Source organism: Protopterus annectens, chromosome 7.part0, assembly GCF_019279795.1.
Source record: "Protopterus annectens isolate FY-2018-M chromosome 7.part0, PAN1.0, whole genome shotgun sequence".
NCBI classification, from domain to species: Eukaryota; Metazoa; Chordata; order Ceratodontiformes; family Protopteridae; genus Protopterus; species Protopterus annectens.
Genome location: NC_056739.1, coordinates 592563058 through 592579021, shown reverse-complemented (window position 1 = coordinate 592579021; position 15964 = coordinate 592563058). Strand labels below are relative to the sequence as shown.

Sequence of the window (15964 nt, the reverse complement as noted above, 5' to 3'; positions counted from 1 at the left end):
TGAAAAGCTCCCCACTTATAATTAACCTAACTCTACAAGACATATACCCATACTTGAATCACTCTGCTCATGAACTAAGACAGGAAATGGGTCTTCCCAAATCATACTTATTAATTTTGAGACAGATCATAGAATTGTCCATAGGTTACTTTAAAAATTTGACCATTAGTAAAGAGGATTTAACGAAATGTATATCAATTTGGCAAGCCCTCTTACAGAGTACTAAATTTATAACATGCACATATAAATTGATAAAAGACATTAAATATCAAGACCACCTTCTCTTATCCAAATATTGGAAAGAAAAATTACAAGCGGTTTAAAAAAGTAAAATAATAAAAGCAATCTCTTCAACTGCAAATTCCATCTCCCTTAAAAAGTTAACATTTACCCAACTCTTGATATATTATAATGCCTACTATACACGATGTCCTTCATGGATGCATCTGCAGTCATAACAAATGGGTTGTCCTGTCGTCAGGCAGCCCTTCGGTCGGCCGGATTCCAAAGTCTGGGTCCGGCTTCGGCTGATGTCGCACTTCACCCGACGTCATCTCTGCTGGTCTTCGGGTATAAAGGCATCAGCCGACGCCATTTTCCTCAGTCTTTCTTGCCGCGTGGCGCCCGAAGCAGAAGCTGTTCGCAAGTGCCGGTCGGTCAGATCCAGAGATTACTACTACCGAATACTACTTGAAGACTTCTAAAAGCTAAGTACCTCGTTGGGGACTCTTTCTTGCCTCAGCCGATGTGAGAAAAAGTCAATAACTGTTTAACTTGTGGATACAAATACCTCATAAAGATTTCCACTCTTACTGTTTGCCTTGCTTAGGCCCAGACCACGGCGTAGCAGCCTGTTCGGCCTGTGCTTCCTTCAACCGACGAGCGGCAGGCGGTCGGAGTTTGCTGAACAGTTTTCGGCTCAGATTTTGCGTACATTATGCCGTCGGATCCTCCGACTACCCAAATTGTTAAAAACGCAAAGAAAAGACCGACACCAGCGGTCCACGGTTTCGGCCGAAACCACGGTTAAACAAGCGCGAGTGTCTCGGTTTCGTCGAAACCGAGAAAACTGGTCAATCTTCAGCCGAATCCATGACTACTACTGAGGCTCCTGCTACCTTACCTGAATCAGCCTCAGAAATTTTGCCTACAACTGTGGTTCCTACTGATTTATCAGACACCATCCCTTTGGATATCTCTACCCCAGCACGTGGTGCTGCTAGGCCTCCTGCAGCCATGTCTATTAAGGCCTTTGCCAGGGCTAAAGCAGCCAAATCAGCTAAATCGGTGCCTGTTAAACCACACTCTCAGGCCCACTTCTAGTTCACAAATGCTTACTCTGGCAGAAGATTTAATATCATTAATTAGGGGATCCCAATCTCACCCAGACAGGGCCTCTCAGCCCCCAGAAAAGAGACCTAGGGCAGAGCCCCCCGAGCCTGTGTCCTCTGATGATTCTGCGGATAACTCAGACATTACAGACCAGCCAGAGGCTCCTTTTTCCAATTATGAAGATTCAGATGCTGAAGAATCCATTCCAGCTGCCTCTCCACCAGAGGAATTCTCCTTTGGGGAAACCTTACATGCCATGAGAGAACAATTCCAATGGCAGGGACAAGATTTCTCAGATTCAAGAAAAGGCTTAGGACTTTTCTGCACTTACCACAACATAGGCCCTTAGCTATACCTCCTGTCCTGTCTGTTGTGGACGATGCATTTAATGATGTCTGCACTGCACCTGATTCTTTACCTCCAGCCCCTGCCAAACCAGATAGATTTTACAGGGTGCCAGACACTCATCACCACCTATACAAGGCCCCACTTGCAGACCCCAAACTATATCCCAGGGGCCTAAGGCAGTAGCCTCGACCACAGCAAAGAACCCTATTCCTCTGAAAGGGAATCCAGGTCCTTAGAGATGGTGGAAAAAGTCTACACCTCTGCTACTCTCTCAGCTAGAGCTTTAAACTGTCAGTTTCACATGATCCAATACCAAGAGTTTATGCTTGATCAGTTAATTAAAAAGCTGTCCTCTGATGAATCTTTAGATAAGAAATATGTATTAGAAATGGTGAATAACATCCAACAGGTTAGTAACCATTCTTTAAAATGTGGCTATGATGCACTGGAGGCTTCATTTAGATCAGCCATGACTGGCACAGTGATAAGAAGGCATGCATGGTTGAAAGAACAGGTCTTACCGGATCGTGTTAAAGCTAAGCTATTGGATGCTCCTATGGATAAGGCCAGTCTATTTGGGGAACCTGCCCAGCAGGTAATGAAGAAAATGGAAGAGAAGGCAAAAATCTGTACAAACAGTTAAAGATTTCCTACAGGTTCAGCACCCAAGGTTTAGCAGGAACTGGCCTGCCAAAAATTGGTCCTTTCCTGACTCCACAAGATCACAAAGGGGCAGGAACAGACGCTCTAGGGGCAGAAATCAATCCAGAGGAGGTGCCTACAGAGGACGACAGTGGCAAGGCAATAACCGAGGCACAGACACAACCACTGCCACTGCAACAGGACAATCACAGTGACTTGGCTCTGACTCCACCTACCAGGGAGCAATTAGCAGCACCATTAGGTGGAAAGTTAGCCTTATTCTCGAAAAATTGGCACTATATCACAAAAGACAAGTGGATTTTGCAAACCATAGACCAAGGCTACCGGTTCCACTTCCACACTTTACCAGTAAAAAGAGGAATGCCAAACCTGCCCCCAAATCAAAAAATAGAAGCACTGCACCAGATAGCGGAATTAATAAAAATGAGAGCTGTGGAAAGAGTACCAATAACAGAACAGGGCAAAGGATTCTACTCCAGACTCTTCCTAGTACCAAGAAAAGAGAAAAACTGGAGACCTATTCTCGACCTGGCCATCTTAAACACATACATCATTGTCCCAAAATTCAAAATGCTGACCCTACAGCAACTTCTTCCCATGCTGGGCAAGGAGTGTTGGCTGGTAACTCTAGATCTCAAGGAGGCATACCTGCACGTCCCCATTCGACCAAGTTGCAGAAGATACCTCAGATTTCTTGCAGGATCAGAGCATTATCAATTCTCAGCATTGCCCTTTGGCTTATCTACTGCCCAGAGTATTCACAAAATGCCTGGCATCAGTAATCGCTCACTGCAGAGTACAGGGAATCCAAATTTATCCATACCTGGACGACTGCCTGTTACAAGCGGACAACAAAGCAAGCTGACAACAGATTTACAAAGGGTCATTTACTTGCTACAAGCCCTGGGATACACAGTCAATTTACAAAAGTCAAGGCTGATACCATCCCAGACAAGAACTTTCTTGGCGGAATTGGACACAGTAAAACAGATGGCATTCCTAACTGCAGAAAAACAAAAAGAGCTCCCTCTTTACTTCTTGGCATTAACAAAGCAGAACAAACTAGCAGCAAGAAAAGTTCTGCAGGCCTTGGGCTTCATGGCATCATGCATAATCTTGGTCCCACATGCCAGACTGCATATGAGAAAGTTACAGTGGTACCTAAAGAATTTATGGTCTCAACACAGGCACAGCTTAGAAACAGAAATACCACTAATCCCATGCTTAAAACAGGAGTTCCTATGGTGGGCTCGGGCATGCCAGTCAAACCCAGGCTTACCCTTCCACAACTTTCGAGCAAACCAAACCATCACAACGGACGCCTCAGACCTAGGATGGGGGGCACACATGCTGGACAAATGCGTGCAAGGACTGTGGACTCAGGACCAGCTGCACCTGCACATAAACCAAAAAGAAATGCTGGCAGTAAAACTGGCAATCCTAAAATTCAGACCATTCCTCAAAGAAGGCCATTTGATGATAAGGACAGACAACACCACAGTCATGTGGTACATCAACAAACAGGGAGGCACTCATTCTTACCCCCTATGCAGAATGACTTTGGACATTTGGAATCTGGCTCTCAGCTACAACATCCAGTTACAGGCAATATTTGTGCCGGGAAAAGAGAACACCCTAGCAGACATTTTAAGCAGAACCACCTCGGATGCTCACGAATGGATGCTACACCGGACATCTTCAAGGCCATCACAAAGAAATGGGAATGCCACAAATAGATCTATTCGCTTCCCCACAAAATCACCAGCTCAAAAATTCTGCACAAGGACATTCCACCCACTTGCATGGAAGGTGGACTCTCTATCCTTCAGCTGGAAAGGCCTGACAGCATATGCATTTCCACCTCTTCCCTTGATGCACAAGGTACTACTGAAAATCAAAGAGGAACGTCCAAGGATATTTCTGATAGCTCCGAACTGGCCAAGACAACACTGGTACCCATTGCTGAGGAGCATGTCTCGGGAGAAAATGTGGTCAATACCCCTGATGCCTCTGATGTTAACTCAGAACAACTACAACATCATACATCCAAACCTAAAAACCTTGCAACTGACTGCCTGGAACATCACATAGCAGTAACTAACCCAGACCTTTCACAAAGGGTTAAAGACATTATCCTTGAAGCCCGCAGACCTTCAACAAGAAGGAACTATGCAGGAAAATGGAAAAGGTTCGTCATTTGGAGTACTGAAAGAGGAAAAGATGTGTCGAACATAGATATTGCTAACATTCTGGAGTACTTGGCAGAGCTTCTACATACAGGCCTGTCCTATTCCTCCATCAAGATACATGCATCAGCTATTTCAGCAGAATACAACTTTGATCCTCCTGTCTTTTCACATCCTCTACTCAGGCAGTTCCTCAGAGGGATCAAGAATGTAAAACCTCCTAGGAAACCACCATTACCAGCATGGGACTTGAATTTTGTACTAGAAAAGTTGACACTCCCTCCGTTTGAACCAGCAGCAACAGCAGATCTACAACACCTGTCATGGAAAACTGCTTTCCTACTGGCTATTACTTCAGCAAGGAGGGTTTGAACTACAGGCCTTAATGGCAGTGCAACCCTTCCTAATCTTCCATCAAGATAGGGTGTCCATGAGAACTAATCCTACATTTATGCCTAAGGTGGTTTCCAGAGTGTCTTTAAACCAGGCAATCCACCTACCTACCTTCTTTCCCAATCCACAAAACAGAGGTGAAAGAATAATGCATACCTTGGATGTACATAGACAGTTACGCTACTACCTGGACAGAACCAAAGGTAACAGAAAAACTGACCAGCTCTTTGTAGCCTATGCAACAGGAAGGAAGGAAAAGCAATTTCCAAACAGACAATCTCCAAATGGATAGGAAATTGCATAAGATTCTGTTACTCCTACCATGGAAAACCAATTCCACAGAACATAAGACCTCATTCTACAAGGGCTACAGCCACTACCACAGCTTTCTTAAGAGGAGTGGCAACCAAGGACATTATTGAGGCGGCTACTTGGACCTCCGTGCATACATTTGCCAAGCATTATAATTTACCTCTATATTCTAGATCCCGAGCAGGGTTTGCCACTGCTGTACTGCAAGGGATCCTGACTACACCATAATTTTTATTCCTCCTCCCCTAGTTTGGCTATGGTATTCTACCCATTTGTTATGACTGCAGATGCATCCATGAAGGACATAGTACAGTTTTGTACCTACCATAAATGTAGATGTCCGAACTGGATAGCATCTGCAGTCAGGATTACCCTCCCTCCTTCCCCTCTGTGGTACTCCTAGGGTATTTACCCTCCTAATAGCTAGCTGGGGGGGGAGTCTCTTATGGTGTATTTGTTTGTATATATGTACATACATGTTTATTTTTTGTGTTTGCCTTCTACTATTTTGGAAACATTGGCTTTTATCCAAAATTTAGCTTTCCAAGAGGGCAATTGGCATCTGGGGCAAGAAACACTGAGGAAAATGGCGCCGGCTGATGCCTTTATACCGAAGACCAGCAGAGATGGCTTCGGGTGAAGTGCGACATCAGCCGAAGCCGGACCCAGACTTTGGAATCCGGCCGACCGAAGGGCTGCCTGACGACAGGACAACCCATTTGTTATGACTGCAGATGCTATCCAGTTCGGACATCTACATTTATGGTAGGTACAAAACTGTACTTTTTAGCTTACATAAATTTAACCCAAAAAATTCTCCTAAATGCCCGTATTGTAAAGAAGAGATGGCAGACCTCTTATGTTCTGGAGCTGTAAATGCATATATAAACTCTGGAATTCCTTAAAACTACAACTACAGAAGATGGGTTACCAAAACTCAACACTGTCTTGGGAATTTATGATATTGCATATCCCTCCAAATGACTTATCTAGATCCCAAATGACTATACTCATCAATATTTATTTACTAATGAAGCTTTACATAGCTACTAACTGGCTGCCACCATCTCAAACCTCATGGGAGAACGTTAGGACCTTAGCGGTAAAACACATCTTAGCCCACAAATACATAATTAATGATCAAAACAAAAATCCCTATAATTTGAAACTATGGGAACAAATCTTCAATATTATACTGGCTTAAAACATGGAATCTGAAATACTCCTTTGGTATACATATTATAAAGTATAATTCTACTTGGAACCACATTATTATAAGATATTTTTCCTGGAGAAATAAGGTGTATTTGTACAATTATGGAAAATATGGAAGCATTCATGTAAATAGTGTATATATTTTATTAGAATGTTGTTAGAAACTTTGTTTGGAAACCACCTGTGTATTTCACTGTCAAATATTTTGTACGAATAAGGAGAAAAACAAAAACAATAAAGAAGTATTATTGAAAAAAAAAGAAATAGTCCAGTTTTTAGTTTGCTGGGTGTCTTTTTGACTCATATCTGCTGTCCTAGGCCTTCATCTTCCTATGGTAATATTTGTACCCTTTATCCAGTCCAGGTAAGACCACTCCCTGGGCTTTAGCCAGTAACTGGATGGGTGTTATGGGTGTGGCTACTGCTTCTTGTACAAGTTGTATCTTTCTGGTTGGGAATCTGGAAGATCATTTAGATACTTGGCCCTTCTTTGAGTGGGGGGGGGGTTGCATCATGAGATTAGTAAAAAGCATCTTCATGTTTGTTTAATTTAGTGTCACAATGCATGGATGGACCTCTAGTCTCAATTGCTAGTCACAACCGTCACCTTTGGAAGACCATCAGGTTGATACCATGCCTTTTCTTACAGCACTTTGCTTTCTGTCTGTACAGCTGAGGTTGAGGATGGGAATTAACTGACAGTGGTGTTAAGCTGGCCTCTATAGAGGCATTTTAAAACAGGTATGTTCACTTTGTCGCCGTCCTCTTTGATACAGTCACACCTGACTTTTTGTTCTGGATATCTGGGGACTGCATTTCAAAAATATATTTATTTTATTAGCATTTGTTTACTAGGAAAGTCAGACTGGGGAAAAATGCCAGTTTTCAGTGGTGGCTTGAGGAGAAAGCTCCAAAAGGGATTTGCAAAACAATGTTATAAATGATAGAATGTACTTACAGGTTGATAAGACAACATTAGCAACTGATAATGACCATATTAATATTAACAATTTACAAGACATACTAAGTATAGTAAGACACAAATTACATTTGATGCATGAAGTTATTGGCATATAAGTGAGATTTTCAGGGAACAGGTTCACGGCTAAATATAATGTAGAAGGATTATATTCTTCTTTTTGTCTGTACTAAGATAGTATTGAAAAGTCAGATCAGAGAATAGACAGGACAGAAATCCGTATGCAACCCGTCTCCATCTAAAGGATAAGATCCTGATGGTGGCATGTCTTAAGTACAGTCAGGAATGGATGTGTAGATACCATATTGACTGATGCAGACCAGAATGTAGTCTGGCAGTGATCCTGTCTTACCTACTAATTTGTTTTTGTCTGTAATGACCTCCAGCTCTTAGTCTGGCAACACTTGCAGGCAGAGCTAGCTTAACCTTGGGAATGGAATTGCTTGGATGTCTGTACTTTGTTGGAATGTAGAGAAAGAGCAGGAAATGACATCTGCCTCATCAAATACTTAATTTCCTTTTATAAGTTTAGCCATTCTGATAATTTGAGGGGTAACAGATTTGCTTTAGTATTGCTTATGTAATGTAATATTAGTACTGATGTTTCTTTCAGGAAGAGTTTAATGTTTTCACAGATAATTCATTATTACCTTTTGCATTTGTAATCTCTGAAAATGGAACAGTTTTTTTGTTTACATTCATTTTTTTAACAGGAAACAATTTTCACTTTTTATTTTGTCTGGTTTCTTCTGTAATTATTTAGCATCACACTTTTCACTGGGAAGGAATCGATGGCTCTCAGGTCCTGGCACACTTCCCACCTGGTGACTCTTATGGAATGCAGGGAAATGTTGGAGAGGTAAGCAAATATTCCCTTTTTTTAATAATTTTTCCATTATAGCTGCCTGTATCCAGAACTTGCATGTTGGAATTTTGCCTTCTGCTGTATAGTAATACATTTGTGGACTGTAATGAGCTGAGATTGTCACAGACTTTACAGATGTGATGTAAAGGCTTAGCTGTCTGGCATAAAACCAGACATGCTGTCAAGTTGCAAGTAAAATCTGGACATAATAGTAGCTGCAGATGAGCCACATTCTTCAGACAAAGGTATGGTTTCTGTAGCCTTCAATTGCATAGTTTTTAATTCATAAAACACTTCATTACTCACTTTTAGCCCTTGAAAGTAAATGTTTTTGTACATTCAAATGTAGCTACTAGAAAGGAAGTATTTAGAATAATGCATATTTTTATGGCAAATAACCTTTTTATTCTCTAATGTATAAGCTTAAAATCCTACTTAACTAAGAGCTTCTTTCTTTTTTTGCATTTCTTCTCTCAAGAATTGCTTTATGCTTGCCTGATGCATTTGGGAATTCACTTAACTGTTTTTTATAACATTGTTGCTTCTGGTTCAATCATTCAATATCCTTCAATGAAATAGTTCTCTCTCAACTCTACATAAGCTATTCACTTTGAAACTTCAGATTGTGTCTTGTTCACCTGCATATTTCTCTTTTTTTCTCTTCTGTTTTAAAATATTGCATCCACCTGAACTATAGTGATAGTTTTCAAAGTCAAAATCAAAGTAAAGTGTATTGTCATTTAGAACTATACACATGTAGCCTAAATGAAATTTCATGCATCATCTCAATTCTTGAGATTACAAAGGAAAGTGAAACAACACATACAAGTAGAGGAATAAACATAACTAACAAGTACAGTGCTACTCCCAATACATGCAAGAAAGAACAGAGACATTTACCAACACTAATATGTGAAAAGAATACCCTCCATACCGAATTACTCATTTTTTTGCCAAGTTGTGGGGACCAAATGAAGGGGTACCACGATTGGCACCCCTTCATTTCCAATTTTTTCCTTTTGCTTTATTTACTTTTTAAAATTTTCGCACTGTCGGGGCTGACGTCATCACGTGAGCGATGACGTCAGCTCTGTCAGGGCTACCAGCCAGTCGGAATTGAGCTCAAGGAGCTCGTGGACACTTCATTTTTGGCTGGCTGCAAATGCGAGCGGAAACAACAACGGATGGATTATCAGCAGGGCAAGCAGCAATAAATGGGAGCGGGAACAAATGGATTCATCAGCAGTAGGGAACAAATGGATTTATCAACAGCAGTTGGGGGGAATCACATAATGTGTATGTGTGTGTGTGTGTGTGTGTGTGTGTGTGTGTGTGTGTGTGTAAGCCTAAGGAAAATAATTAAAGATTTCAATGATTTGACACAACAATTTGTGAAAGCTCAAAAAGAAGTTTGATACAACTGGAAGACAGTGATTTGGACATATACATTATTAGACAGCAAGTGATAGTTACTAGGCGCAGGGGCGGCCCGTGCTATCGGACTGCCGGACTGCAGCCCCCTCAAACCAAAAAGAACTCAAAAAAATAAAAAAATAAAAAGTTTTAAATTTCGCGGACTACGCGCATGCGCAGTAGACCAGAGTACTGGTCTACTGTATGCGCATGCTCACGGCAGTCCGGCAGGACTGATAGGGAAACGCAAGGAGATGTCTGTGCACTTTAAAGTGCACAGACACGCTGGGATTATAGAGCGGCGGACTGCAACACGAGCAGCAGGAATGGGAGCTGCAGTCTCGTCGGGAAAGGGTTTTGGATGCGATCTACTCTCGCGAGTCGTTGGAGTATTGCGCGGGAAGGGGTTTGGATCTAACGGTGGAGGACAGGTAAGTGTTGAATATATGGTGCTTGTGAAACTGGTTAGTATGAAAAACAGGTGTGTGTGTGTGTGTGTGTGTGTGTGTGTGTGTGTGTGTGTGTGTGTGTGTGTGTGTGTGTGTAGCAGCTTCTGTTTAGTTCCAGATTCCCGTTTGCACAATTTCTCCACTCATTGAGTTCTTCTCCCTATACCTTTCAATTGCTTGTGATTTTGGCTCTCAGATTTAGCCTTCCTTCTTTTAGGTTTATGATGCTTCTGATAAAAGTTAATCTTGTAAAATAATACATTATTAAGTAAATAATTTAAGCATATAGAAAGATTTACTACACTTAACTATATAGGATGTAATATGTAAAAATCTTCTATTGTGAAAATAAGAAAGAGTTCTTCTTTCTGAACCTATGCTAAGATTTTTAATGGGTGCTGCTATGATTTTTTAATTTTTGGAGGATGAGGGGTACATAGCCTGATGTTGAAATCAGTGATTTCTGTTTGTTGTGGGAAATTAATGCTGATGAGATTTCTAAGTATGTGCTGGCAATGGATACTTTGCTTTGGAGGAGATCTCCCATCTTCTCGTTATGCAGCTGTAAAGTTTGTATATATAAGTTCAAGGAGTTTGGGACATTCCCCACAAGGCAGGTGCAGGAAGACATATTCTGCAAAAACACTTGCTTTTAATTTTTATTTGGTTGTTGAATCGGGATCAGTTTAACTCATCAAAATAAGTTATTGTTAAGATAAACAGTGATTCATATGGCAAGCATTTGTGCAGGGATCTACAGGTTCTGGAATATTTATTTTATTTTATTTAGTTAATTTAGTTGGGTAGTAGATTGACAACAACAGACCCTTTCAGGCACAGGCTGGATTTTCATTAAAGTCATCTAAAGGCAGAGCAGAACCTCCTCACCAAGCAGGATATTGATGCCACTGTACTGCCCACAGATGCCAGTGTTCCCTTTGTTCACATACACAGGCACTGGAATGCTCATTCTTTGAGCAACTTGTGACATCCCTCACTCCTCTCTGTACAGGATGCCCATGTCCATCTTCCACATGACAGCTCCAATAGACACCCAAGCCGTTAATCAAACTCTGGTCATCTGTGTCTTATTCATTGGCTCATCATTATATGCCAGTAGAGCTATCTTCTACCTTTACTCATGCTCTCTGTATAGCTTACAATTTCTTAGTCTAGAATTTCATCTCTCCTGCTGTTCAAAATGGTGTTGGCCTAGAACATAATTGCAAGATTTTCTGGTGGTTATAACACAAGAATGATCATTGCATTTCAGTTAACAACCATTGATGGTTAGGGCTCAAACTTGATATATATACAGCTATTCAACTCTGTTTCAGACAGACTGCTCTACTCAAATGTATTGCTTGGTACAATCTTATAAAATAATTCTTCTAATGAATTATGGCCATCAGTTGGTCAGCTAGTGGTCCTAACTAAACCCAAAACAGGCTTACCCAGCTTTTTCTGTCTATTGGAATAGCTTTCATTTCTCTTGGTTGTTAATGTTTAAGATTGTTACATCACAGCTCCAAGGTTAAGGTTTTCAATCCCAATCTTTAGCCTTGCTTCTGTGGGCTTTGCACACACTTTCCAATTTTGGATAAGTTTTATCTGGATACTCCATTTTCCTTCCACCTTCTGAAAGCATGCAGCTCACAGCTATAGGTTTTCTGGTTTGATTCTTGGCTGGGGTGCCTTCTGTGTGGAGTCTGCATCTCATCCTTGTGTTTGTGTGGATTTGCTCTGGTGTCCTCCCATTTTACAAAGACATGTGTCTGCAGTATTTCTCCCTGGGCCTCTGCTGAAAATTGTTTTTATTCCGTCAGAAGTAAAATTGGCAGGCATTTGAATTTCAGACTTCATATTCTTCAGAAAATACATAGTAACACAACCTTTTATTCTAGCAGTTTTCTAAGTTTTTAGATGAATATTTGAAATTTGTCCTTATTTTTTGGACTGTATTACCCCATTATTGGCTTTGTCCAGGTTTTTTGTGCTAAGGTTGACAACTATGGCAAGCACTGAATTCACTGAATATGTCTGAGGGCTGTATTCCCTCATTACTGGGTTTGTCCAGGTGTTTTGTGATAAGAGGTTGACAGCTGTGGTGAGAACTGAATTTATTAAATGATAGCCAATTACATTTCAGTCTTCCTCTCTTTCACAAAGCAGCTGATTTGACGTAGTGGTATGTTGCTCTGACTGTTTTGCACATGGACCTTGGCAGTAAAATGTATGGTGGTAGCACAGCATTTTTCTTTCACAAAGCAGGTGATTTGGCATAGTGGTATGTTGCTCTGACTCTTCTGCACAGGGACCTTGGCAGTAAAATGTATAGTAGTAACACAGCATCTTTATTTCACAAAGCAGGTGATTTGGCATAGTGGTATGTTGTTCTGACTCTTTTGCACAGGGACCTTGGCAGTAAAATGTATGGTGGTAACACAGCATTTTTCTTTCACAAAGCAGGTGATTTGGCATAGTGGTATGTTGCTCTGACTCTTTTGCACAGGGACCTTGGCAGTAAAATGTATGGTGGTAACACAGCATTTTCTTTCACAAAGCAGGTGATTTGGCATAGTGGTATGTTGCTCTGACTCTTTTGCACAGGGACCTTGGCAGTAAAATGTATGGTGGTAACACAGCATTTTATTCTAGCAACTTTCCTAGATTATACAAGCAATGTTTAATGTGTCCCTGGTTTTTGGCCTTTTGACCCCCCCCCAATAAATTTGACTTTTTCCAGATTTCTTGTGCTGCGAAGTTGAGATGCAGTTGAGTATTGAGTAGATTTTACAAGGAGCTGAGAGCTGCAGGTGAAGAGAAGTTTAGTGCTGCTTATGCTAAGTCAGCAATACCACTATGCCAAGTTGTGTACTTACTTTTGATGCAGAAGGTTGTTGGTTCAACTCCCACAAGGGGTGAATGCTACCGTACTGAAAAACTTAAGATACTAGCTATGAGCCTGTTATCATTTTGCCATCCATTTCCTATTGCAATATTACTAGCTTATCATTTTTAATGTAATGTAGGCAATTTATTCCTCAGGGGCATCAGCCACTTTATTTTTCGATGAAACCATGAAATATTAAGGTGTTTGCTAGCAGCAACCTCTTCATTAGTTACATATTTATTTAATGTGAAATTATTTAGATGACTTTTTTACTTCAGAGATTGTGCATATTTACTGATAATGGTGGACTGCAGAATTATGCATATTTACTGATAATGGTGGACTGTAGAAGTTTGAGTAGACTTTTATGATGGAAATGTTCTGAATTGGGCAGTTTTGTCATCATTGGTGCATGCGTTTTGTTTCATTGTTTACTGGAAAAATGTTCAAAACAATAGGAAGGTGTATCAAAGAGCACATGTATGTATCATATGCAAGGGGCCTATGAATTGAAAACAGCCCAGAATTAATCTTTATCTGCCACTGGTAAAATGTATTTTCTTTGAATGTGGGTTTCAATGCTGTTTCAATGAATGTGAGTTTCAAGGGCAGAGAAGTTTTAATGCTGTTTGTTTAGCAGATGTCTACGTGTTTGTGCTGTAAAATGCAAAATAAAACTTTCAAATGAAGTCCAAATCATCATAGAAGTAAATCAGTATGCACATTAGCGTTTATGGTAAATGGAGTGAAATAGCTAAGTAATGGATCATTGGAATGGCTGCAGGGGGAGGCTCCATTCGACCATGATTTTGTGAGGGGGAAGGGCAGCAAACGTAGACAGCCCCAGCTGAACTATACCTCCCAACTGTCCAGATTTTCAAAGAATGAATAGATTTTTGCTTCTTATTTTTGGTTTGTTCCTCATAAAATTTGTGGTTTTCTGGCAAATCATTTAGGAATTAAGTCACTAAATAATGACACACTGAGTTTCAGACTTCATAACCTTCAGAAAAATGCATGCTAAAGTAAGAACTGTTATTCTATCAACTGTCTCAATTTATACAAGAACAATTTTTAGTACTGTTTGTGTTCCCCCAATATATTTGGCCTTGTCCAGATTTATTGCATTAACAGGTTGAGAGGTACATGCAAATAAAATGCTTTATAGAATTAGGCATAGCCAAACCTCTCAACTGTCTCTGATTTTGGCTCAAATAATAATCCCTCCGCAAAATAGCAATTGTGGAAGAAAACATGGAGGGTTTACAATTAAGAAATAACTGCAATAATTAGTTATAGATTACTTTTATTTTAGAAATGCATGTAGATTATTTTATTTTGTTGTCTGCTCAAGTTAGCAGTACTAATATTAGTGTCCCTATTTTGACAGGTTCCCAGCTGTATTGTGTGGCTATTTTATATTTTTACATCACATTTTTGGTCCATTTTTCATAAAATTGTGTTTTTTTTTGGCAAATTAGTGAAAAATCATTAAAGACTGAAGTTTTAAAATAATGACAGACATTTGAGTTTCAGATTTCATACCATTCAGAAAATTCATACTAATGCAAGACCTATTATATTATCTTTCTAAGTTTATAAGAGCAATATTTTTAAAATTGTCCTTATTTTTGGGCCTTTGTCCTACTTCTTTGTATGGCTTTGTCCAGATTTCTTGTTCTGAGGTTGAAAGGTATGACAAATGTGTCAGGGTCATCACAGTGAGCCAGGGACATTTCAAATTGTGACATACTTGTCGCACCCCACTCCCCCATGTAGTGACTCTGGATGTGTTGAAGCAAGGCAAGGAGTAGTTATGCAGTGTAAATGTGCAGAGTACCCCCCCCCCCCATCCAAGGTAGACACAAGTACTATAGTTGCTTTTCATCTGTCCTTGATTTTGCGAGAATGGTCTGGTTTCTGTCATATTTTTTATACTGTGGATTTATGCTTATTACTCAGAGTGCCTGTGCTCTGTGTTTAAGTAGCAATACTTTAATGACCATCAGGTAAGCTTGGCTGAGATTGTAAGATGCAAATAAACTTTAATAAGCATACTGTTAAAGAATTGCCAACATTGAAAGCCTTTCTGTTGTTGCCATGTAGAGAAGACTTAACTAGATAATGTATAAGCCTTGGGTATTGAAATGCATATGACAGTATTGTAATAAAGGACAGGATTACATTATTTTAAGAAGCTCATTACACTTGGAGACTTCCAGTCATCTTTGCAGGCTTTACCCGTAAACTAAACAGAATGCCAATTGTGTGGTCCATAACCTGTACAGTAATCCTTTTAAGCAATGTATCATCAGCTTATTTCTTGTTTGCTTTTCATTTTTACTTTGATCATGTTTTCCCCATGAAATGAAACAAGTAGATTGTTGTCAGGCAGCAGGTCTTTTCTTGGATAAGGAACATGTTTACAAGTGGGGCATCAGAGATTTCTACTTTCAGCATGTTACTTGGTACTTTAATAAAGCTGAATATAAATTATAATTAGAACTACAGTGCAATAAGTGGTTTGAGTTGAGTGCTGCTTGTTTTTTTTGTACTTGATTTTGACTGGCATTCCATTAATGTATTTAAAAAAGTAATTTATTTTTTCATGCCTCACAACCTTTTTGTTTCCATCTAGATATTAAGTAAGCTGTCATGCAGCCAATGCATTGAAATATTTTTTTCTTCTACACTTCAATTTGTCTTGATTGGACTCTCATGATGATGATTTGGCACTCACGGCAGTGTATTTAGTTAGTTTTTGGGGTTTTGAGCATAGTTCCTCCCCTTTCTAGTTGGCCGCACCCCTTCCCATTGACCCCACCCATTCAGCTGTCTCCTGCAGCCCCCCATTTGATTTGAAGTCACCAGCCGCCACTGACTAGGCGCATGATTTAGGAGACCAGTGAGGAGCCT

The 15964-nt window shown here is 40.2% G+C and overlaps 1 protein-coding gene across 1 annotated transcript in view; it reads left to right on the top strand.

Annotated features, from left to right (window-relative positions):
- MAN2C1 (mannosidase alpha class 2C member 1) overlaps positions 1-15964 on the top strand; it is a 1630015-nt gene that overhangs the window by 780942 nt on the left and 833109 nt on the right. Inside the window, exon 11 of the mRNA XM_044077185.1 lies at positions 8192-8287. Within this exon, the coding sequence (XP_043933120.1) occupies positions 8192-8287 (96 nt within the window). The remainder of the gene's footprint in view (positions 1-8191; positions 8288-15964) is intronic.